The sequence below is a fragment of the Paramisgurnus dabryanus genome, chromosome 21, assembly GCF_030506205.2.
Source record: "Paramisgurnus dabryanus chromosome 21, PD_genome_1.1, whole genome shotgun sequence".
Taxonomy (NCBI): Eukaryota; Metazoa; Chordata; class Actinopteri; order Cypriniformes; family Cobitidae; genus Paramisgurnus; species Paramisgurnus dabryanus.
The window spans coordinates 21173170-21197378 of NC_133357.1; the positions used below are offsets into that span (position 1 = coordinate 21173170).

The following is a 24209-nucleotide window of genomic DNA, read 5'->3' on the forward strand; positions in this document are numbered from 1 at the left end:
TACTCCTTTGGTAGTTCATATAAGCAAATGCATTTACTAAAGTTAACAAATAAAACCTTATTATAAACTGTTACCTAAATTTGTTTTTGTTAATACCAACTAAGTCCCTTGTCCCAAATCACTGGATGTAAAATACATTTCACTAAGTTCAGCACAAAAAGTTGGAGTCACTTAAAACAACAGAATTCCAGTCATGAATCCCATAGCCACAGACTTCAGCCACAGATTAACGTGATTGGCTGTAAGGAGGGGCTTGAGGGCGGGACTCCAATGGCTGTTTGTTCATAAAGCTCGGCAGCCTCCCTCCCTTCTGCCCTGTGCTCTCCTCTGGCTGTGTTACTGAGCTCTACCTCTCTCCAGATCGTCACTGACTCAGCCACTCACTTTAGCGACCATGAGTCTCAGATCAAGCTACAGCGTGCGTACCTCCCAGGTGCCGCTGTCCCAGATGTCAATCAAGCGGACCACCACCAGCAGCATGCCCACCTACCGGGCCGCAAGCATCTATGGCGGCGCTGGAGGTCAGGGCACCCGTATCTCCTCTGCCTCTTATTCAGGTGTCCGTAGCGGACTGGGAGCGCCCTTGATGTCCAGCTCCATCCAGGTCAATGCTTCCGGAAACACAGGTGAGATCATGGGCAACGAGAAGATGGCCATGCAGAACCTGAACGACCGTCTGGCCTCCTATCTGGAGAAAGTGAGGACCCTGGAGCAGGCCAACAGCAAGCTGGAACTGAAGATCAGAGAGGCCCTGGAGAAGAAAGGTCCTGATGTACACGACTATAGCCGTTACCAGCCCATCATTGATGACCTGCGCAAGAAGGTGAGAATTTATGGGATTTTTAAGTAATGAGATTATTAATGTGCTTGAGTTGATGGCCAACACTGATTGGCAAGGAACCAAGAAACCATTGAGTGAAACCTAAATAGGGGGAAGTGGGGGAGGGCGGTCACCGGTGGACTAATCTTGGTCTCTGTGGGACTGCAGACATAAATCCTGCTTATACAACCAGTACGCTGGTGAATAAGCAGTTCCGTCCTGTATTTATCCTGGCACTGGTTTACGTCTACAGCTTTGTTTATTCCCAACGGATGGAAACTTATGAGACATTTTAGAGTCACGTAAGGGAAATGGAAAAGTCGAGGGAGCTAGACTGAGTTCAGCAAGTACAAAAAGTAACCAGCTGTGAGACAGATTTTTTTCAATTGTGCCTTTGAATTTTTTTTTATTCATACAGGTACTCAAAGATTTAGGTTCAAAATGCAGATATGGTTGCTATAAAGAAACTGATTACTGAGTGACCTGTGATAACTTACTGTTGGTTTCACACAAGCTATATCTTTTAGATGAAATTAAAACCAAACAGGTCACTGATAACCAGACAGTGTAATCAGACTGATTGACTTTCATGTATTACTGACTGTGTGGTAGACAAACAGGCAGATAAAATCATTAAATTTGCTATTCCTGAATACTTCTTTAAAGCCATTAAAAGGCATTTTATGAATTGGAATTGGAGTTGGAAAGCATTATTTAATAAAAAAATATAGCCCGTGTAAAATAACAAATTTTAATATATTCCAATCTTTCAAACAATACCATTGATTGAGAGACTATTGTTAGTGCAAATAGATAACCAACGCCCCATAACATATGGAAACATACTTAGTAGTGTTTAACTTATATAAGTATCCACCCTGTTCCATGGATATTTTCCACATATAGGCCTGCAAACATGGAAGAATGTACAAAACAAAATTATTCGGTAAAAGATTAGACTTGAACATTCCAGCTGCAGATTTTCCAACATTCTGGTTGTTTGTTAATGATTATCCTATAAAAAGCAAAGTGGACTTTGTCCTCCAGCATGTCCTCTTATCTTAGCAAACCAGGATATCAGGACAGAAGATGATACTGTAGATCTGACACCTGATTAGGACATTTTTCAGGGTCGCTTCTGTGACCGATTCAGTACTGACCACTCTTTTGTTGTATGGTTGTAGATCTTTGATGCCACCGTGGACAATGCCCGTCTTGTCCTCCAGATTGATAATGCCCGCCTGGCAGCTGATGACTTCAGAGTGAAGTGAGTAACAAGATTAAAAAGTAACAAACTTTATCGCACGTTGACCTTCACGGGAACATTCATTGCTTGGGATGCAACGTGATTAACCCTTCGTGTTCTTTCCAGGTATGAATCCGAGCTGTCCATTCGCCAGGGTGTGGAGGCTGACATTGGTGGATTGAGGAGGGTCATCGACGACACCAACATGAACCGCATGAACCTCGAAAGCGAGATCGAGTCTCTCAAGGAAGAACTCATCTTCCTTAAGAAGAACCATGACAATGTGAGTATACCTCAGCACATTTGCGGATTTTTAAAAACATCTGCTTTTTATGATGCATTTTACGATCTCTCCACCCAATAGGAGGTAATGGAGCTGCAAAGCCAGATTTCCCAGTCTGGAGTGCAGGTGGACGTTGATGCTCCTAAGGGACAAGACCTCTCCCGAATTATGGAGGAGATGAGGGCCAAGTATGAGAAAATGGCCCTGAAGAACCAAGAAGAACTCAAAGCCTGGCACGAAACACAGGTATGTAAAAAAAAACTTCCATGAATTTCTTTAATGTTGGCACTGTTTTGGCACTTATATGAAATGTTGTGCTTTTCAGATCTCAGAGGTACAGGTACAAGTCACGCAAAACACAGAGGCGCTCCAGGGCGCCCGTACAGAAGTCAACGAACTCCGTAGGCAACTTCAGACGTTGGAGATCGAACTGGAGTCACAGAAGAGCCTGGTGAGTTAGTCCTCTGAGAGCTGTAATAAATGGGTTATATTGACTCTCACACTTGTTCTGAATTTAACGTCCATCAACTCTTCCATTTTTCTATTTAATCCTACAGAAAGGATCATTGGAGGGCACACTGCGTGACACAGAAATACGCTTCAACATGGAGATCGAGCATCTTAACGGCATCGTCGTGCAGCTGGAAGCTGAGCTCACGCAATTGCGCAACCAAATCCAGCACCAGACGCAGGAGTACGAGGCTCTGCTGAACATCAAGATGAAGCTGGAGGCAGAAATTGCCACCTACAGGAGGCTCCTGGATGGCGGAGACTTCAAGTAAGCCTACAGAGATGCGCTAAAGTAAAAAAAATTGTAGATGCAATTTGCATTTTTTTTTAACTCTTTGTTTCTCTAGACTTCAGGATGCTCTCGATGAGCAGAAGAAGGTGAAAGTAATGACTGTCACACAGACGCTGGTTGACGGGAAGGTGGTGTCTTCAAGCACAGAGACCAAGGAGAGGAACCTCTGAACACTAGACAATACAACACAGACACCTCATGGGCCAATACTAAAATTGTCTAAACAAAAGTTAGATATTTTTAAGGCCAAAGTGCATTAATATACAGTTAGTGTCTTATTGCAGTTAGGCAATGAACATTTCAAAGCTAATTTATAAAAACTCTAAAATTTTAAATACTAATGCCAAACTTTAAGGTCAAATAACTTTATTGGAACTTTAGTTTCGTAATGATTGTTTACAATCACCACATTGTCCCATTTAGTTTCTATGTTGTGTTGAAATTCTTCGGTCTTGTCCTTTTCAATAAAAGAATAAAATCTTTAGCAAATCTTTGTTTCTTGTCATTAATGTTAATAAACTATGGAAACTACGGAAATTTATGTCATGTTTCTGAATAGCAAATAGATCAACCTGTCACGAATAATAAATAACTGGACAGGGGACCAATAAAAAACAGGACTTTTTATTTTAGTACAGGACTAGTCTAATCCCTGTCCGGGAAACCGCCCCAAGTGTCATTATTTACGTACATTAAATTAAATCACAATAAATACTAGAGCTGGGTTTTTTGCACAACATATGAGTTTGTGCTGTGTGTGATTATTATGTATATAAATACACACACATTCATGTATGCATTTAAGAATCATTTACATGTGTATATATATTTATTTATATTTTCATATATTCTAAATTATATATAAATGTAATATATGTTTGTGTGTGTTTAAATATACATAATATTTACACTCATAACAAACTCATATATTATGCAAAAAAATACTTTTATTTTGTATGAGATGAATCTAGATTAATCTATACCCAGCCCTAATAAATACATAATTAAATAATTATTTAGTAGAAACTGACAAATCAGAAGCTGTAAAAAGTTGGATCTATCTAAGAAAATTACTCAATTGATAACTCTTAAAAAATTATGTTAAATGTTCTCACTTTAGGTGAAAAATTTAAGGTGAAAAACTTAAAAAAAAATTAAGCTTTATCAACTAAAACGTTTTTTTTTTTAGATGTTACTACTTTAAGTAATTTAAGTTGGTTCAACCTTCACTTTGCATATTTCAGGTCATTAGAGACCGGGAATGTTATTAGTGCATAATTTTAATGTTTACTATTTTTTTTATAAATAAAATGTCAGAAAATAACAACATATGCTTTATTTTATCATGTAGTTATTGTTAATGGGTTATAAGGACAGTTTTTACTAATAAGGACGTTTAGAGATCGGTGTTAGATATACATTGCGGGTTGTTAAATACCCAAATATGTAATGATGATGGCTTTTACAACATTTATGCATTTAAGGGGTAATGGCTACTTAAATAAATGCTTCTTTAAAAATTACCATTCTTTCATTTTTAGAAAACACAAATTTAAACAAAAAATTAATACTGGGACTGCCAAGCTTCAAAATGAAAACTAGTAAAGTCCCATAAAACAATGAGGACATGTGTTTTTACGGGATCTTTACAGGATGTGTGTTAATGCACCCACAGATTCCGGAAAATCATTGGCAGTTTGAATGAACCAAAATCAAATGATCCCGGACAGATCCAGGGACGCATTTTCAGTAATATGTGTTTGAAAACTCTCGGGTTTTAAAGAGCTGTGGGTTAAACATCAATGAATAGCTGTATGACTCAGAAAACTTGGAATATAATAAGGATTTCTTTTATAATACTTTTGTGGTGCTCATTTTGGAGTTTGACAGGTCCTGTCTTCATTCACTTACTCTACATTTAATGACCAAAAAAAAACACTGATTGTGACACATGTAAAAATAAAGTCAAACACAGTTAACGGCATAAGAGTGATTTAAAATAGGGAAAGATTTTCAGGAAAGTTTTGGGTAAACTTTCAGTTAACTCTGTCACAGCCTGATCTTATTTAATATTAACACATAAGGTTACTATCAGTGAGTTATCAAGTAAGGTCAAAGTCACTTTGGTCACTTGAAATCAGAAATTATGGCACAGTTAATTAGAATTTTTCTATTTTATTTTAGTTAATACCCTGGCTATAATAATACTGTGTGTGGGGCAGAAGTCCAGAGTCTAAAGATAAAATGAGTAACACCAATTACATCCTGGGTACATATACAAGTGTCCCATTAAGACTCCTTTCCGAATCAGTAGTTGAATCTGTTCTCCATTTCACAGATCTCTTCTTTGTAGAAAAATAACCTAAAATGCAAAACGACGACTTTCAGAATAGGAAAATTATTCGAATGGCTTCAGATGATCCCAGCATCTTCAGGCCAACATTGGATTGGTGGACGAGTGCCGGGAAAGGAGGTTTTTATTCTAAGGAATTTCTTGGATCTGAATCCGCACAAATAAGCCATGGAGTCGGCAATGAAAAAATTACCATGCAAATGCTGAACGATCGCCTCGCCTCCTATTTAGAGAAAGTCAAGAGCTTGGAAGAAACCAACAGTCAGCTTGAGGTGCAGATTCGCCAGTTTCTGGAGAAAAAAGGTCCTGACGCTCATGACTATAGTCACTATTATGTCACTATTGAAAAACTACGCAAGGAGGTAATCTAATGACTTATTCATCTATAACGTATGGTCTTCTGCACTGTCTTTTACACAAAATACAAATTTTGAATATGATTAAATTAAATATACAGCTTGTAATATACATTGCATTGAATAATCTATTAAACATCAATTACATATTCTAAAAAAATTGAAATCGAAATGACAGAAATAATTATGACAGAATAAATCGATGGAAAATTTTAACAAAGGGTCTTTCGCCATACATATCTCTGCCTACATTTCTGAATAACCTTAAAAACGTTTCTCCTGGGACATATCACTGCATCGTTCAGTGGGAGCATCCACTAGAGGCATTCTGTTGTAATAATGTGTTTCTGAAGCTCAACTGATAGAGCATTGCGTTAGCAGCACAAAAGCATTTGGGTTCGAATCGCATGGAAAAACACATACAGTATACTGATTAAATGCAGATCTTGAATGTACTGCTTTGGATAAAAGCATCTGCCAAATGCATTAATATAATAATCTAACAATAGGTTCACTGTCAGAAAAAAAAACTGTCAAAAATGGTCACAAGCTGTCAATGGTGGTTTCATTGTGGTGTACCATTTAGGTACAGATGTGTGTACATTCGCTACTGATGTGTACCTCTGAGGTACTTGTGTTGTATTGCACAGAGCCAGATGTTATTTATTCTTATATGTTCATTTAGATCATGGAGATTACCTTAGGTTATGCTACATTGGGTTTTCAATTCGACAATGCCAAGATGGCTGCTGACGACTTCCGAATCAAGTAAGTTTGGTCGTTATTAGTCCATGTAGCCTGATCTATATGTATGTGTTGACATAATAAACCTTTAAATGCAAAGGTTAATGTTCCTCACCCTAATACCACCTGCTACTGACCACCAATAGCCATGAAGCATTAACAAAGGGCAAGTTCTTCGATTGCCCCAACTTTTCTATTGGACATACAAGAAAACTGACTTTGTCAAGCTATTTAACAGGGCCCAAAATTAAGTATTTATATATATAAAATATGCATATGCTTAAATGTGGATGTGTAATTGGGTATACATCAATAATGTCCTGCTTGGTAACACTTTACTTGAAGGGGTGTTCATAAGACTGACATGACACCTTAATAATCACGGCATGACACCTTTCATGAACATGAAGGAGATTTTATACACGTTTATGACAAGTGTCATCAGGCGGACACTACTTAAGTAGTTTTACTTTCTACATAGCAGTACATTTCAAGTATTTGTATTTTATCAGTGTTTTTCTTTGTAAAACATTCATTCCAGAGCATATCATCAAAAATTTTACTCCACTACATTTCATAATTTCAAGTTTTTGGTTTATATTTAATATTTAAGTACATTAAACATCTAGTAATTTTTTTACTTTTACTTAACTCTTTCGCCGCCATTGACGATTTATCTCGTCAATTAAGAGAAAACGCTTCCCAGCCAATGCCGAGATTTTCCGTCTTTCCGCAATACCGCTATTATCCAACTTATACAACCCGGAAGTAGCGCCTCACGTGAAAGAGAAAGAATGTCATTTTTTTCATCTGATATATTGTTTGTTTATATATTTAAAGAAGAACATTTTCTGGAAGGCATTAAAGTTTTGTGAAAATCATGAAAAATGCTGGCGCGGAAAGAGTTAAAGGGGTGGTTCAATGGTATATCAAGCATTCTGACTTATTAACACAGTTATAGAGTTGTTTCCTCATGCTAAACGTAGGCAAAGTGTCAAAAAAGCAGTTGGGTGCGTTACAGAGTATTTCTGTGCCGAATGCACTTCACCAGGCTTCGTACAAGTTTCGGAACGTTTTTTTTCGATTACAGGTTCAGCTGACGTTTCAGGGGTTTATATACGCATCACTTTTTTGTATGGGCACTTCTCCCGGCCCTGCGCACCCGTCAATCAGCGGGAGACGCTAGAACTTGCAAACATCATATCATGCGACAGCTTTGTTAAAACTTAACAATGGCAAGAAAGATGAAGTTGTGTTTTTGGATGTAAGGAGATGAAAGTCAGCCTTATGAAAATAATGGATATAGTTTATTATCCAGGGTAGCAGCGGCGTTTTGCTTGTGTGTTTGATGCGCTGGATTTTCCCAACCGGGTCATGAGTTGCATGCGGTAAGTAAGACTTCTGTCTTATGTTGGAAATAGGCGCGTGCATATTATATAAATGACAAGAACATGTAGTGAATCATAAGTTATAAGTGTTGTATAGTGTTGCATGACTCGTACTCGCTCCTCCTGCGGTAGCAACTCCTCCTTCTTCATTTTTTCGTACGTTATCGGAAAGATTCGGTAAAGCTAATCTTTCTTTTATAAATCTGATTAAACTAAAGACTCTTCGGAGATATAAAGGATGTCATACTACTCTATAGATTAACTTTAGAAATGCAGAAACAGCATGTGTTACGTGAGCTTTAAGTAAAAAGTACTTTTGTACTTTACTCAAGAAAAGTAAAAGTACACAACTTTAATGTAATTAGGTATTAAATCAATTTTAATATGCAATATAAAAGGAATACATAGTATGATTCTATGCTTTAGAATACAGTGAAAATTGTTTAGTTAAGTGATTTTTTTCCCAAGACAAACACTCTGATAAAGCACAGATGCTTGGAAATTGTAACTAAATCAAGTAGTGTCCACCTCTGACTGTCATTAAGTGTAATTTCTTCAATTATGTCATTCTTAATGCAAAGATGACATTGTTTGAGATGTCTTTGTTATGACAACTTGACATAAACCAATACATCATAACTTGTCATGACAACTTGACATTACCAAGACAACATAACTGACCACTTTTTACAAGTGATACAAATTTAATTTGTCATTAAAATGTCACTAAGTGTTAATACTCTGTCAAATAGTTTTAGAACAAAGTCATGAATATTCTTCAGTTCATAATGTTTTATTTTTTTAGTTTCCTCCATGTGTTTAACAAATAAAATCAATAATTAAATAATAATAATAATAATAATAATTACAGTTGATAAAATTATATATATATATATATATATATATATATATATATCCATGGGTTTAAGAAATAAAATCCAATAATAATAATTAAAATTTATATATATATATATATATAATTGTATTTGGAGACCAAAATTTACTTAAAATTAAATGAAAACAATACAGTAATGGATTAAGCCATGCAGCGTTGGGTCAATTAAATTGATGAAATGTTTTGTTAGTTTTTTCTTCTATGTCAGAAAATTTCATAACCCTCTGTGTGAGGAATAAAAAGTTATGTTAGCTGTCAGTTTTTTATGTATTGTGCACATACATAAATTTAAGTATAATCTTTTGACATGTCTGTCGCATTTTGTTAAAGTATTTAAAATTATTTGACATAGTATTAACACTTAATGATATTTCAATGACAGCTTAATGTAATGTTAACCCATAAAGCTGAGTAGTTTCTTAAGTTTGATCATTATTCTGCTATGTCATGTTTATGACAGATTTATGACAAGTTATGATGTATTGGCTTATGTCAAATTGTCATAACAAAGACATCTCAAACAATGTCATCTTTGCAATAAAAATGACATAATTGAACAAATTACACCTAATGACAGTTGTTATAAACGTGCATAAAATCTCCTTCATGTTCATGACACGTGTCATGTCATGATTATGAAGGTGTCATGTCAGTCTTATGCATACCCCTTCAAGTAAAGTGTTACCTACTGTTCTGTTTTTATAGGTTTGAACATGAACTTCTCCAAAGACAGGGTGTTGAAGCTGACATTATTGCACTAAAGAAAATACGTGATGACACAAACGTGGTCCAGTTGCATATGGAAAACGACGTTGAAGTTTTGAAAGCCGAGCTCATTAATTTACGTGAACACCATCAACTGGTATACTCCACACTTTACTATGTCAACTATAGATTAAATTAGACTACTTTGATATGCTCAGAGGTTGTAGTACTGTAAAACCATAAAGCTGATGTTTTTTAGGAAGTTCAAGAATTGCAAAGTCAAATCACACAGACTGGAATTCGAGTAGAAGTAGATGCTCCTCAGGGTCAGGACCTGAATGCAATTATAGAGGGGATAAGAGCAAAGTATGAAAAGATCACCTTGAAGAACCAGGAGGAACTCAAAGCCTGGCATGATACAAAAGTAGGATGTTTTCTAATACAAATATTCATCTTGGATGTTTTAAGGAGTGTGACGACGTGTTTCTTCCTACGTACTGTAGAAAAATGAGGTGCAGGTTGAAGTGTCTGCAAACACAGCTGCATTGAAGGAAGCCAACACACAAGCCATCGAGAGCCGAAGGAAAATGCAGTCCTTAGAAGTAGAGCTGCAGTCTCTGACTGGAACTGTAAGAGAGTCCATCTGAAAATCTTAAAGGAGCCGTTCACTTCTGAAAAAGCTTTAGCTTATTTCTCTTGGCCTTTTTACAGAGATCATCTTTCGAAGAACCCCTCCAAGAAATTAACCAGCGTTACGCCATGCAGGTGAAGCAATACAATGGCATCATTGTCAAGAGAGAAGCTGAACTCAGACAACTGCGTGATGACATCCAAAACCAGACCCAGCAGTATCAGGCCCTGCTGAACATAAAGATGAAGCTGGAGGCTGAGATAGCCACCTATAGGAGACTCCTGGATGGAGAAGACTTACTGTAATGTGAGTGATGCATTTTTGTCTATTATTTCCACTTTTGAAAGCCTTGTATTGATGTTAAATCAATCTTTTACCAGTTTTCAAAGCAGAGAACAGAAGAAGATAAAGGTGAATGGTGGATGGGAAATCAGTGTCTACAAGCTCCAAAACAAAGGAAAATGTAGTCTAAGCACAAATCAGAGCACTGGCGTTCATGAAGATAAATGAATTATATTCCAACACTGGCAACCATTCATAAGCCTTAATGTTTTTGAAATGACTCAATTATGTATAATCACTGTTCTTTACGCTCTGTATCTGTGCCAGTATGTAATGGGATTTATGTTGGTAATAAACTGTTGCCCCTACGTGTTTATTGCTTCTGTAATAGTTATGGCTACAATTGTGCTATTGTTCTAATGCATTCTGCTGAAATCTGGCATCTTGTATTTGAAACAACTCTTTTAAAGGTGTCTCAGTAGTGCTGTACAACATTTCATGCTGATGGAAAGCAACAAGCATCATAATTCAAACCATACAAGAATCTCAGCTTTGATGTTTTACCATTTGTCAAACATTCAATGGCGTGACAAATTGGGCATTCAATGTCTAAAAAGCATTTTAACATGTCAGCACAGCAAACCAATTCTACTTTCATTTCTGAAGAACATTTACTCAGCGTAGCTGAAAAGGTACAATGCAAACACAATTAAGCATTGTTTTTATAACACTAATCTCAAAAGAGTTTTAGCAAGGTGCTAAAAGAAATGATTGATAACCCCTTAATTCCTGACTGGAAATCTTTCTTGGAAGTCTATCTACTGTAAATGCGAAACTGAAGGCTCACAGACTAAACAAGAATCATTCTCATAGTCTCACATGCATCTGCCTTAAGGCACAATGGGTCAGATTTCCAAGGTAAGTAAGTTCCAAGTGAATAACAGCAATCTGCCAATTTTACAGATTTTTCGGTTGGGATGCCAATCATTCTGCCGAAAGCTTACAAGTAATACAAACATTAAGGTGGTAAGTTTATAAAGTTTCGGGTACAGGCGACAAAACGATCAAAACGATCTACATTCGCATGGATCTGAAAAAAACGACTTTATCTCGGACCGTTGGCTGAACGTCTTATGCATATCGCACACTTTTCTGGAAAAACTTCAGCAGCTTCCAAAGTCGTCCTCTGATTGGTTGAATTATACAGGATTTCCGGGAGACGTGCGTGTTGCGATCTTTAATGATCCATCTGGTAATAACACAAAGCCAGAAAGTATGGCAGGGTTCACAGCACAAAGTCTTTAAAAGACATCCAAGAGTTCTGCTTGATACAATTAGTGAAATCCCAGATAGCACACGTACGTCTCAGATACGTCTTGTAAAGATCTTTACATCTGCTGACGATCGTCTTTGAATAATACGTCTTCCATATCTCTACAAGACGTATTTAAGATCTTAAAAAAATTCTAAATCCTACCTGCCTGCAATGCATCTCCGTTTGGTCTTGAATCCGATCAAACGCAGACGAATCAGCAAAGACCTCCAACTCATTTCATTTTTTAAATAAATGTCTTGTTTAATTGTTTAAAAAATATAGTCAACATGTTTTTAAGGGTTGGCATTAATTTTGAAACAAAAAATATAATTAAATATAATTAATAAAAGCCCATATCACGTATAATAAAAAACAATGTAGACATTTTGCGTTTAATCCAAAACGTTAAAAAGGCACTTACCGTAGATAAAGCACCATGCACAAGAAAAGGTGATCTCATACTCTTTCTGACTACAAAATATTAACAATTACAAAACACACAAGAACATCATTGCCAACAGCCACTGCCCCTCTGACTGTTTTATCAGTCTGAAATGAAAAAAGTTATACATTTAATTAAATAAAACAATTGCCAACAAGCTGATTATCTTAAGGTGACCCTGCTTACTGCAATTCCTGCTTATTATAATTACTGGGTGTGACTCACATTAAGTGTGTTTGTCAACAGTTATATATCTAAGGTTGAAACTTTTGATAGTTTTTGACCCCACGCCATCCATTGAAATTGTGTAACACACCTTGCATTTTCACAACATTTAGTTTTAAAAATCATCTGAACAAACTCTGAGCAAACCATAGGTGATATTGAGAATGTTTATATAGATGAAGAAACCTCATAAAAAAAATGAAAACACAATACACAATCATTTGACCAGTTTTAATCCAGCATCACAGCATGAATTATATTGACTAGTTTGTTTACCAAATTTGAATAAAATGTTTAACCTATGTGTTAATATGATTACAGCCACAGTGTAACAAAATACTGCAAAGCTATTGATCACGTTCTCATTACATTACTTCACAAGACCCAAAGCTGATCAGGACACTTTGAGAGCACTGTAACGTAGTAACTGCTGAAAGAACCATGTAATACTGTGAATATAATGACAAACTGTTCCATAACACTTAGATGTGACTTTAATTACAATACAACATACTCTTTCTCATACTCAGGGTTTTTAAACTGTGGGTAAAGACCCACTTGTGGGTCGCACCGTAAGATAGTGAGTGTTGCATTGTAGTGATGGTTTGTCCAATTAATTATTAGCAATGGTTTTGATATACTATAAGATTACACCTGTCCAAAGCCCATAATACACGGCACGATTTTTGGCTGTCCCAGATGAAAGATTACCAATCGTGAAACAATTGTGGAGATTTCTGTGATCGTGGCTCTTAATTGGTGGTCCTATCTCATACAGTGTGAGAGGTTTAAAGACGTCTGTTTTCCCAGCCCTGGGACCAAAGACACCTACGATAGTTTTATGACAGTGTAAGAAGTTCAGCATGATCATCGCACATCAACAATGTGTTTGCTTCTACGACCTGCATACCTGTATTTGTTTACCACTAGCGCATGTTGATGACAGATGTCGCAGCTTCAGATGCAATAGGTGTCTTCATCGACAGTCTACTGCTGAAGTTTAAACAATCCTTGTCACACAGTGTGATAAGGTCTTATTGGATTGCAAAAATCCTGCTGTGTATCCTGGGCTTAATATGTTGTGGAATGAAAAGTTTGGAAACCCCTGCTTAACACAAAGTCTCATTTAAAGTTTATAAGAACTTTTGCAATAGACCGACACTAAACGAAACTGATGGCAGATGAGGTGTTGGGATAACAATGGGCCAGAGTTGAATCTGTGCATCTTAGCAGATCACAGGCAGGTTTCTCCTGAAGTGCTGCATTAAGAAAAGAAAGGAAAAGATGTTAGAACATTTTTAAGGAAATTTAAATAATTCTCACAATCAATATTGGACTATAAACAATAAATTATTACCAATGCAATAACATGCAAACAGACCTGTCAACCACCTTAATAATAGATACTACGCGGTAGGCATGGGCTGGTTACCAGTTTTATGGTACACCGTGGTTTTAAACAGTCAAGGTTACAAAACCACTAAAATGGTCTGTGATTGATTTGATGTTTACATGTAATATACATTTCGAAAATATTATATATAATATAATTTAAAGGCTTTATTTTTACCTGCCATTTAAAAATAAAAAAAATTAGTGTAGCAATGGGAATACCGCAACACTGTGAAACCGTGGTATTTTTGCTAAAGGTAATCATACCGCCAGAATCTTATACTGGCCCATGCCTACTAAGCGGTTGTACCATGTGTTCGAAACATCAAGATTCTCAAATTTTTAGGGCTTTCGCAATACCACAGTTTTGGCTATTCTTCATGTTCTCTAGGGCAGTTATTTTGCCCCAGTGACAGAAACAGCGACAGTAATCAAATAATTCATTACCTTATCTACATGTGGGTAGAGGCCCACAGGTGAAGGAAGATTTTTGGCCTGCACTTTCACAGCTGGTAAACATGGATTGTGGTGGGCTAGTGACAGAATGAAGAAGATCAGTTTAAAATGTGCTTTACAACCAGAGGTTGCATTATTTTGACAGACAAGGGCTGTAAGAAAATTGTCAAAATCAATAATAATATGAGCCAACAGCCAAACAATAACAACTAATAATAATTAATAATAATAATTCGTTACATTTATATAGCGCTTTCCAGTGCTCAAAGCGCTTTACATATGAATGGGGGAATCTCCTCAACCACCACCAATGTGCAGCATCCACCTGGATGATGCGACGGCAGCCATATTGCACCAGAACGCCCACCACACACCAGCTTATTAGTGGAGAGGAGACGTGGTGATATAGCCAATTAGTATGAGGGATGATTAGTAGGGCAATGGGCAAGTTTGGCCAGGATGCCGGGGCACACCCCTACTCTTTTTCGAAGGACATCCTGGGATTTTTAATGACCACAGAGAGTCAGGACCTCGGTTTAACGTCTCATCCGAAAGACGGTGCTTGTTGACAGTATAGTGTCCCCGTCACTATACTGGGATGTTAGGACCCACACAGACCACAGGGTGAGCACCCCCTGCTGGTCTCACTAACACCTCTACCAGCAGCAACCTGGTTTTTCCCAGGTGGTCTCCCATCCAAGTACTGACCAGGCTCAGCCCTGCTTAGCTTCAGTGGGCAAGCTGTCTTGGGCTACAGGGTGATATGGCTGCTGATGTTGTCAACTAAACTCAATCAACTATCTTAATCTGCCTGAACTCAAATCTTGTGGTCTATAAAGTGGGAGTTTATCTGTGTGTAATTCAACCATCATGTTAGACTGAAGGAATTGCAGTTATCAATAGATTTCCCGACAGCACTGGACAAATGACTTCTCACACTCAGTGTGACTTGAGACAAAGGATAAACAAAGACATTGAGTATGTTTACATGCACATAATAAGAGGACAATTATCTTATTATGATATTATAAAAATCAGCTTATTACATTAACATGTTTCAAGCGTTTTAATTTACTTTTATTTGTGAAGTTTATCTATCACAGGTGGAGACATACGCACATACGAAACGGCAAAAAAGACGTTAAAATCTGGTTTAAGAGCAAAAAAACTACCTGTGCAAATCAGTTTTTGCCATTTATGGGCTTTACCCTATAAAAGAAAACCATTTTATGCATTTAAATGACCTTACACGTTATCAGTTTATTAAGCGTTTAGACTATGTAGACACACTCACTGTGCACTAAAATTAAAAAAAATTGGTTAACACGACCACTCGTGGTGGCTTCACTCAGAGGTTGGAGAAGACAACCGGTGGACTAAACATCAAGCCTCTGCACGATTCAGGTAAGTGGAATAAAATACATTGTAAATAAACATTATTAAAACAGATTGTGAAGTCATTCATTCAAAACTTGCTATGACCTAAGCCTAAATGACTTATTTTCTTTTTAGAATTAAGACAACTTTAGCAGGAGAGCCCCAGCAGTAACTTTCTCTCAAACAGATGAGCAATAAGTTGCTTTGTATGAACACCACCCTAACAATCAAGGTAAAAGAGCATTAAACATTAAAGGTATTGCAGAGAATTTAGGTTTTCCGGGTGGATCATCAAGACTATTGGTCCTCCTAGTTGTCAATCTGGAGTGTTGCGCAATTGCATTTTTTTTTTTAAAGCGGAGACGGCGGTTTTTTTTTAAATTTGAGAAAATCCTCCACTACACCTTTAAGTGGAACATTTATATAGCATGCTGCTTATAGCTAGTGAGAAAGATAATCTAATTGATCTACCATGCATATCCTTCAAATAACTTAACAGAACAACTGAACATGTATAATATAATTTAATATGTACATTATTAATAATAATTGTTAATAATATTTAATATTTGTGAAATTATATACTTGTATAAACATTGCAAATATAATGAATTCACATTACCTGTTTTTAGGTAAACAGATTATCCATCAGTGGGTGACTCAAGGTCGGCTCTGTAAATACTGTAATCTGCATGTTTCCGAGCACACGTTTACCAGGACACACTAATATTAAACAGAAAAACAACATAAATCAGTGTTAAACACAAACAAATTTTAGGTAAATTAAATAAGGTTTTCATTTTCAATCAATATAAAAGAAATAAACGCAATAAAAAACAATGTCAGTGACGTAATAAATATGTGTAAATTTACACGCATCATTTATTAACCATTATAAAAAATCCAGCAATATTATTAAACTTTGGTTATTTGTTATTATCCCTGCATTCAAATGGTTGCAGGTTGGAGCAGGAAGTTAACCCTTCTGTCGCGCAAATGCGAGCTGGTCGCGAGCATAGACAGTGGTCGCGAGGCCATTCGTACGTCACGTGAGCGCCATTTTCATCCAATGACCGTTTTCCCTCAGGCACACTTCAACATTTTCTTCGCATTTAACATCATTATTAACATGTAAATAATATAATTCGTAAACATAACGTTTATGTTAATTTATAATGTTTTTTTTTTTAATTGTTGGCTTTAAGTTAATTTGTCTGTCAGACTCAGTTTGTTCGTGTTGGTAAGTAACTTAACGTACGTTATTAACGTTACGCTAGCCTTTTGTCATGTACGTGTTGTTAGAAACTGATAAAAATACGAATTAATTCACAGATATAAATAACTTTATAGCTAATACAACTGATAAAATATATTAACTTAATTATCAAACCACTTCGCTATAAAACTTTAAGGCTTCTTGTGAATACCGGTCGTTTACATAACGTTAACTTACTCCAAGCAAGTCGGGCGGGAAGATTGATACATTTTATAACTCAAGTAACTTTAAGTTAAACAGGGGCTGGTCTAGGCTAACTTAGCAAATGTTTACCCCACCACCGCTGAGAAAACGGTTAACTACATGTTCAACGTGCCTTGCCTTCAGGATTTGCAGATGGATTTTGGTTTGCATTGATAAACGTTACAAACAAACAAACCAAAAAAAGAATGATCATATACGACAATCAATCTTTAGATCCACTACATGCATAACATAATGTTGGTTACTTACCTCTACTGATGAAACTCCTTCGTCAGCGTTGTAACTTCACATGTTGGTTTTGGTAAATCACACGAGGCCAAAGATCGAGGTGAAAAAGAGAAATAAATCGTTCTGCGATCGTTTAACGCGATGAGACACGAAGCCTTAAAAACCACAGGCTACTCCAGCCCAAAGATTAGTGTAGCCCTTGTGTCCGGCTTCACGTGGCTTAGCGTTAACCAGTATGACATCACAGTACCGCGTGATTACACTGTTTCGTGGGCTTTTGAATCACTCTCGCGGTACTTCAATGTCTGCGCATGTCTGCATGAAGTCAACCACTCATGCTTGTAACAGGGTTCAGGGTTTGTGCGCTCAGTGATTTAGGGTGTTACAAAACAATATTATTACATTAATATTATCAATTAGTATTGTAATAAAGCTTTTTAAATGTTTGTTAATGATTAAGTGTCATTAACAAACTCTGATTTAAAACATCAATATATATGCTACGTAAATTTTCCTTAAATCATCAAAACATCCAAATTCAATGAAACAAAAACAACAACAATGTATTTAAGATGAGACACATTCAGCATTTATAATTTTTTTCTCTCTTTTTTGTTTGACTTTGTTTTCTACAGTAGCCTGTTAACAGTAGACCAAAGGTATGATGATCAATTATAAATGCAATATGGTTGAAAGGTCAGTAAACAAACAACAAAAAGGTAATTTCTTAATAGAATGACTATACATTTTTTGCTTTTGTTACATAGTTCATACATCAAAATCCTTAAACGTTAATAATTATGTATTCCAACTTGTTGCAGCTTGACAAAAATGTAGCTTGAAGGAGAAGGGACAGCTGAGTAACAAAGTCCTGGTACGCAGACGACGATACTATTACACTGACAAGAGTGTAATGATGATGGAGACACAAGCCAGAGAAAGGGGGACCAAACACCAGGCCAGAATTCTGCATGAGTCAGGTAAGCATAATGAGTTACAGCAGTGGTTCTCAACTCTGTTCATGGAGTCCCACTGCTCTGTGCATTCTGTATGTCTCTTTGATTTGACAGACTGAGGCTGCGTCCAAATATCACTTTGTGCATCCTATCGTGCATCATGTTCTGGATGTAAAGCATGAGACTTTTAATTGTATGTTAACATTTCTATGGTGTTCACTGCATTATTGTTATGCATTTTGTGAGACATCTGTAAACATTGTGTCGTTTATTTAGGGACTACTGAATAAATAATACACTTTAATAAATCTACATACTCAAAACAAAGAGCTTTTTTACAGGAGCAAAGAATTCTGCATCTAAAAGTTTGATATAAGCAAATGTTCATTTCAGAGTGTTCATTTTATTTACAGAAAAACGTAAAAATGTTGAATATAAATTAAAAGTAGTAAATAAAACACAAATACATTTTGGTGCAAATTGCTGGCACTACCTGGATTGAAATTTTTACACATGCTAAGTGTGTCCCATCGGATGAATAATTCTACATGCACGCTTGGGATCTTCACGCCCACTAGAATACCTAGGCCAAATACAAAAAAACCGTAATGTAAGTAGTCTAGTGCAAAGACAACAAGTGTGAACATTTGGTCACAGCCTCAGTTCAGTTCATGAAGATCTCTACTAATGAGCTGATGATTTGAATAAGGTGTGTTAAATAAGGAAGACATACAAAATGTGAATAGCAGAGGACCTCAAGGAACAATGTTTAGGTACAGTTACACTGTATAAAACATTAACTAAACAGACAAATTATTTGTCATAGCTTCAATAAACAAAAGAATGTCACCTGCATTTTAGTTTCAAGCATTTTTCCACAATGAAGCCAAACTGGCAGAAAATAAGCTTCTGCTTTGCATCTGACATCAATTCAGAAACCTGCAAAAATAATTACAAGAGAATGAAGAATGTTTAAAATATACATAGAAATAAGCTCTAAGGAGCGGCATGGTTTACAGTAAAATTATGGGGTACTCACACTATGCATACTGTATCATACCAAAGTATGTTTTACCTCCAAAGTTTGGTGTTACTAGTGTGAGCGCTCCGTACCCTACTACACTTGGTCTCTGCAACAGTCCAGTTTAGTTCATGGTAGGGGGGCATATTTTGAAACATAAATATTTTCAAATTATTTGCGACCCTTACAAAGACACTAATTTCCCACAGCCAGCAACAGCACAATGTTTGTCTGACATCACAATCTTACTGTTATTACAACTTTATGATTGTCAACAACTACTACTTTAGACTGAACACCAGTGGGCGGAGCCAACGATATAATGATATGCTGTGTCTTTCTGTGGGGGAGGTCAAATGAAAATTAATTTAGCTAGTGACATCACTACTCCAGCCATTTTACATTCGTAAAAGAAGAATGCTGTCTGCGATTCACTTATGTTTCCATGATTGCAAAAACCTTTATCGAAGTACATATACAATTGTTTAAGTGTCATAATTAAAACATGCCTAAATTGGCAGTGACCCTGGCTTAAGTCGATACAAAACTCAAGTGCAAATCATGACACTCATATTAACTGTAGTTTTGAAAAATTATTGTAACACCGATATCAGATATGAATAGTGTCTTATGTAAATATAAAAAGAGCAGAACAAAAAATGAATATAGTCAAAAAAATGTGATCTGTGCATTAAGATTTGCATTGTAAATGCAGTCTTATTGTTACGAAAAAACTTGGTTATTGCTGGAATCATGAATGGTCTGAATAGGATTTGAGTTTGTTTACTTGTGAAACTTACCTGCACCACCATTTACAGATCCAGTGGGTGCAGATCATCATACAGATGGTTCAAGTGTGGATCCACCTAATATTCAAGGTAAAAGAGCATTTGTTCACAGCATTATCTAAGAAAACATATCACTAGATATTACATATTAGATGTTAATGTCTGACTCTGATCCATACGAAACAGATTTTCTGTCCTGGGACACTCGGCTAACCATCAAGAAAGAACACAGTAGGTTAACAAGAATCTGACCTCACGTTTGATCATTACAAAATTATTGCAGTACATTATACATTTAAGGACTGTTATTCCTCTGGTTGATTTAAAAATACCCAATAGTTCTTAAAAAGAAGCAGCCCTAGTTATTTTGGCTTGTTAAACATAAACTATATAGACATAACTATTGCGACACCTCCTTCTAATAAACAGGTTTAAATACTTTACTTATTTCCATGAGCACAAATCTTAATGCTACAGCATATGATATTCTAGAAAAACCGTTTGATGCTAAATTTATAGCAAGAGTTTTGGCAGGGCCCTTTTCAATACCAACTTAAGAATGACCCTACAAACAAAGTAAGGTTCAAACAGAAAATTAGTGATTCAGTCTGGTGTTGAAGAACTTTGACTGGTCTGAATAAACCCCAGACCTTAACTCAGCTAACACCTTTGATATGACTCAAAGGTTTTTAGCCAAAAACTCATCACCTAAACCTATAAATGACTTGTACAAGAAGCTGTAGTCATTTCGGAACAGAAAAAGGCACTTACAAAACTGTTGCAACAAAAATCAAAATTCTTTGTAGTGGTATTATATGGTATAGCATTTATATTTGTTTTGATTGGACATACTGGAATAAATAAACATGTTTATTAGAATGAGGCCTCCCAATACTTTTGTCTAGTGTATTTGTCACAGAAAGGGTAACGCAATCCTTAGAGTGTGCTTCTTTGTAAATGTGACAAATGAAAATGACCTGATCCATCATTTCCAGCTCCAGTGGGCATCCTTTATCCATCCAGACCCTCATACAGATGGTTGGAGTTTTGATTCACCTAAAGTACCATGCAAGGTAAGAGAGCATTTGTTGACATAATTAGGAAGAAAACATAAACGCATTGTTCATGGCATTTAAATACAACATAACACTGTTTAATACTACCTTTTCTGTTCAATCCATAGAGCACTCATTTTCCCTCTTGAGACCATGGTGTGACCTGCAAGGTCGAATGGAGAGTAAGTTGCCTAAAAAAAAAAAAAAAAAAATGTATTTAAAATCGTCATTAGCTAAACATCAACATGTCTGAGGCAGATGCAGGTCTGATAATCTGTCCAACATTCAAAACCTCACAGTAAATCTACAGTCTTGAGTACTGTTTTAAATCAATGTATACATATGCTCATTATGAATTTTAATAAAAAATACTAAATGTATATAAAAAGCCTCAATTCAATTATTTCTTTGATATTGTAGCTGTAAACGAGACAATCTTGGAGTCACCTGCATTCACTGGTCCAGTTGTTAGTCCAATTACAGATGGAGATTATAGAAGAGGATGATGTCTTTTCTCCAACATCTTTCTAGACTGATAAAAGATCTAGACAGGCTCAAACTAAAGTTAACAGACAGAGGGGCTTATATAGAGAATGGTAAGAACCATTTTATCCGTCAAACTTTTTACCAATTATTGTAAACATAAACAATATTATAGGGCTTAATTTGTTTTAACATTACTTCAATGTACTGTATCTGTTTAAGGTGAGCAGCTACACATAAAAGAAGAACATGGAGAATCTGCCCAGAGGTGTTAACCAGCAATGCAGCTATACAACTAAATTGATGCAGGCGGAAACACAAGCGAGGTATGCATGTCCAATGTGTGTATGTTATGTCCAAATGTTGTTATGTTCAAATGTTTTACAATATACTTAAACAGGTGGACCTGTCATTATTGCATTAGTCAAGTACAACTGAGTAGGTTAAGTTTACATATCAACGTCAATAAATATATATATAAATAAATATCAGTCTTGACAGCAAACATAATAATGTTAAATAAAATAATAATTACAGCTTTTTAAGAAATTTACACGGGCTCAAACTATCAGTGAAATTAACTATCAAAAACCTAAAATAACCACAGACACGTGAATAAAATATCTAACGTGAACTAGCTAGTTACTGTACATACATTGCTTATTATCAACGAAATTTCTAGTTAACTGATCCCACACCCAGCATTATTAAAATGTATTATTACTACATACCTTAAACAAATGTTCCCTTAAATCGCCAGACCAGGACAGGTTTCTTTCTTGCCCTTCTTCTTTTGCATTGCGACGTCGATATAAGTGCATGGTGTGGTGTAGCACGAATTTAACGCAAAGACGCTCATATTAATAATATACACGATATTGACTATTAATACGGATGATTTTATCTTTGTTTGACATTCTAATCAGAGTTATATTGAGGAAACAAAGAAAACACATGACATAGTTTGTAAAATTAATTTTTCCTTATTTTTGTAATGGTTTCTTTTAGAATGCAGCTGCTGCAGATGAAGAATCCGTCCGTCTAGCACTGAAGGAGACGCGGAAAATCGGGAAAAGATGTTCTTTGCCCGAGGAAGCATTTGATTAATTTAAAGATATTGTGTTTCTTTGTATGTTATAGAAAAACGTTGCTTTTTTGCATACACTCGTGTAAATATGCATCTTATGAATGTTTTCCTTCGTCTAATTTTAATAAATTTTACGCAATCAACTGCCTGTTTTATTGAAAATACTGTTTTAATTGTTGTCAATGATATATTGTAATAATATGTGTGTATAACTGTGTAGAATATGTAGTTTAGAGCAATTTATTTTTAATGATCTTTTAATCGTCTTTTAAAGCTCTCAGAAACATCTTAGAAAGAGCTCGATTAAAGCTCTTATAAAGATCTTTTAAAGATCTAAGAAACATCTTGGAAATATCTTAGAAACATCTGCTAACTATCATTCTAAATATCAAGCGTCTTGAAAAGATCTTAAAAGCGTCTTCAAAACGGCTGGGCTCGTACGTCTCAGATAGGTAATTCATATGGGCAAACGACCTTTATAATACGTTTTCCAGACGGAATGGAAATCTGAGTGATTACCTCGCAGATACGTATCTGAGACGTACGTGTGCTATCTGGGATCTAAGAGAGATATTTTATCTTGTTTGCCATACTTCAGAGACTGAATGAATAATTTACTGGTTTCAGACCCGTCTATTATTGTGAAGACATTTCCTCGTCCCAAAACATGACGTGGCACAAAGCAAAACGTGATTAGTTGCTTAACAAGTACTGTACGTGTCGGTCATATGGCCTCTTGGGCAGTTCTGGGCCATTCAAAGTGGCCATGGTCTTCAGACCTTTTAGTCTGACTACGCAAGTTACAAAAAAACATGCAGTGAAAAATAAGTAAATGCGTAAACTTCGTTGTTTTTGCGACTGATCTTATTGCATATGCATTTATAAGAGAGTTTCCCTATGAGTCGCAAAAAGTTATAGGAGGAGAGTATTTAAATGATTCACGTAATGTGATTCACGCAAGTTTTCACTCATCAATTTACTTTTATTTGTACCATTAATTAATAGAGCTGACGAATATGTAAATTTTTGTTACGATCCATTGCGATGATAATGTGAATGATTATGTGAACAAATAATAGATACGTTTTTTTTTTTGTTTAACTGTAGTAAAAGCATGGTGGATTTTCGTAAGGGATACGCAAATTTGCTTTGCTCTTGGTAGACTTTTTAGCCTGTGTTCTTTTACGTGCGTCTTTAATCATCCGCAGAAATGACCACTCCCATCTGCACATTTCTGAAATCACACTTAAGCACTATTCGGACGGGATTAGTTTTACAGGGGGACCTCTGAGAAACTCTTGCTTCTCATCGGTCCTCTGTGTTTTTAATCCCGTCCGAATCGGCCATGTCTGTGTTTTTCTCTAACGACCTCCGTAAGAATTCCAGAGCAATTTACCTA

At 36.1% G+C, this 24209-nt stretch overlaps 2 protein-coding genes and 3 long non-coding RNA genes across 12 annotated transcripts; 3 read left to right on the forward strand and 2 right to left on the reverse strand.

The window, feature by feature from the left end:
• Nucleotides 1-297: 297 nt before the first annotated feature.
• krt18a.1 (keratin 18a, tandem duplicate 1) lies at nucleotides 298-3640 on the forward strand. The gene is made up of 7 exons (XM_065249813.2): nucleotides 298-823; nucleotides 2005-2087; nucleotides 2193-2349; nucleotides 2431-2595; nucleotides 2675-2800; nucleotides 2907-3127; nucleotides 3207-3640. The coding sequence occupies exons 1-7, from the start codon at nucleotides 395-397 to the stop codon at nucleotides 3319-3321; spliced, it is 1296 nt and encodes a 431-aa protein (XP_065105885.2). The 5' UTR covers nucleotides 298-394; the 3' UTR covers nucleotides 3322-3640.
• Nucleotides 3641-5518: 1878 nt separating this feature from the next.
• On the forward strand, nucleotides 5519-10638 carry krt18a.2 (keratin 18a, tandem duplicate 2). The gene is made up of 7 exons (XM_065286701.1): nucleotides 5519-5866; nucleotides 6546-6628; nucleotides 9593-9749; nucleotides 9852-10016; nucleotides 10096-10221; nucleotides 10304-10529; nucleotides 10604-10638. Exons 1-6 carry the CDS (start codon nucleotides 5519-5521, stop codon nucleotides 10526-10528), a joined length of 1104 nt encoding a protein of 367 aa, XP_065142773.1. The 3' UTR covers nucleotide 10529; nucleotides 10604-10638.
• Nucleotides 10639-12724: 2086 nt separating this feature from the next.
• LOC135775763 (uncharacterized) lies at nucleotides 12725-17764 on the reverse strand. Its single transcript, XR_010543929.2, has 4 exons — nucleotides 17442-17764; nucleotides 16335-16435; nucleotides 14327-14412; nucleotides 12725-13746 (listed from the first exon to the last, which is right to left on the reverse strand). It is a non-coding gene; the product is annotated as an uncharacterized lncRNA (long non-coding RNA).
• On the forward strand, nucleotides 15902-22912 carry LOC135775764 (uncharacterized). 5 transcript variants are annotated; one of them, XR_010543932.2, is made up of 10 exons: nucleotides 16843-16952; nucleotides 18056-18116; nucleotides 18242-18400; nucleotides 20216-20275; nucleotides 20372-20416; nucleotides 21181-21258; nucleotides 21369-21422; nucleotides 21661-21836; nucleotides 21946-22049; nucleotides 22732-22912. It is a non-coding gene; the product is annotated as an uncharacterized lncRNA (long non-coding RNA). The 5 variants fall into 5 exon arrangements; XR_012335635.1 differs by having other exon boundaries at nucleotides 21661-22049; XR_010543931.2 differs by lacking the exons at nucleotides 16843-16952; nucleotides 21946-22049; nucleotides 22732-22912 and adding an exon at nucleotides 15902-15944 and having other exon boundaries at nucleotides 21661-21796.
• On the reverse strand, nucleotides 18257-22579 carry LOC135775765 (uncharacterized). 4 transcript variants are annotated; one of them, XR_010543934.2, is made up of 7 exons: nucleotides 22455-22579; nucleotides 21688-21793; nucleotides 21349-21431; nucleotides 21163-21241; nucleotides 20198-20263; nucleotides 19227-19315; nucleotides 18257-18387 (listed from the first exon to the last, which is right to left on the reverse strand). It is a non-coding gene; the product is annotated as an uncharacterized lncRNA (long non-coding RNA). The 4 variants fall into 4 exon arrangements; XR_010543933.2 differs by having other exon boundaries at nucleotides 21688-21799; nucleotides 22455-22552; XR_010543935.2 differs by having other exon boundaries at nucleotides 21688-21784; nucleotides 22455-22539.
• Nucleotides 22913-24209: the final 1297 nt, after the last annotated feature.

Bases quoted from the DNA above. Each gene is read 5' to 3' on its own strand.
- krt18a.1 (XM_065249813.2), top strand. From the start codon at position 395: ATGAGTCTCAGATCAAGCTACAGCGTGCGTACCTCCCAGGTGCCGCTG. The intron at 2,088-2,192 runs GTGAGTAACAAG...TGTTCTTTCCAG, and splicing joins GCTGATGACTTCAGAGTGAA to GTATGAATCCGAGCTGTCCA. The intron at 2,801-2,906 runs GTGAGTTAGTCC...TTAATCCTACAG, and splicing joins TGGAGTCACAGAAGAGCCTG to AAAGGATCATTGGAGGGCAC.
- krt18a.2 (XM_065286701.1), top strand. From the start codon at position 5,519: ATGCAAAACGACGACTTTCAGAATAGGAAAATTATTCGAATGGCTTCA. The intron at 9,750-9,851 runs GTATACTCCACA...GATGTTTTTTAG, and splicing joins TACGTGAACACCATCAACTG to GAAGTTCAAGAATTGCAAAG. The intron at 10,017-10,095 runs GTAGGATGTTTT...TACGTACTGTAG, and splicing joins AAGCCTGGCATGATACAAAA to AAAAATGAGGTGCAGGTTGA.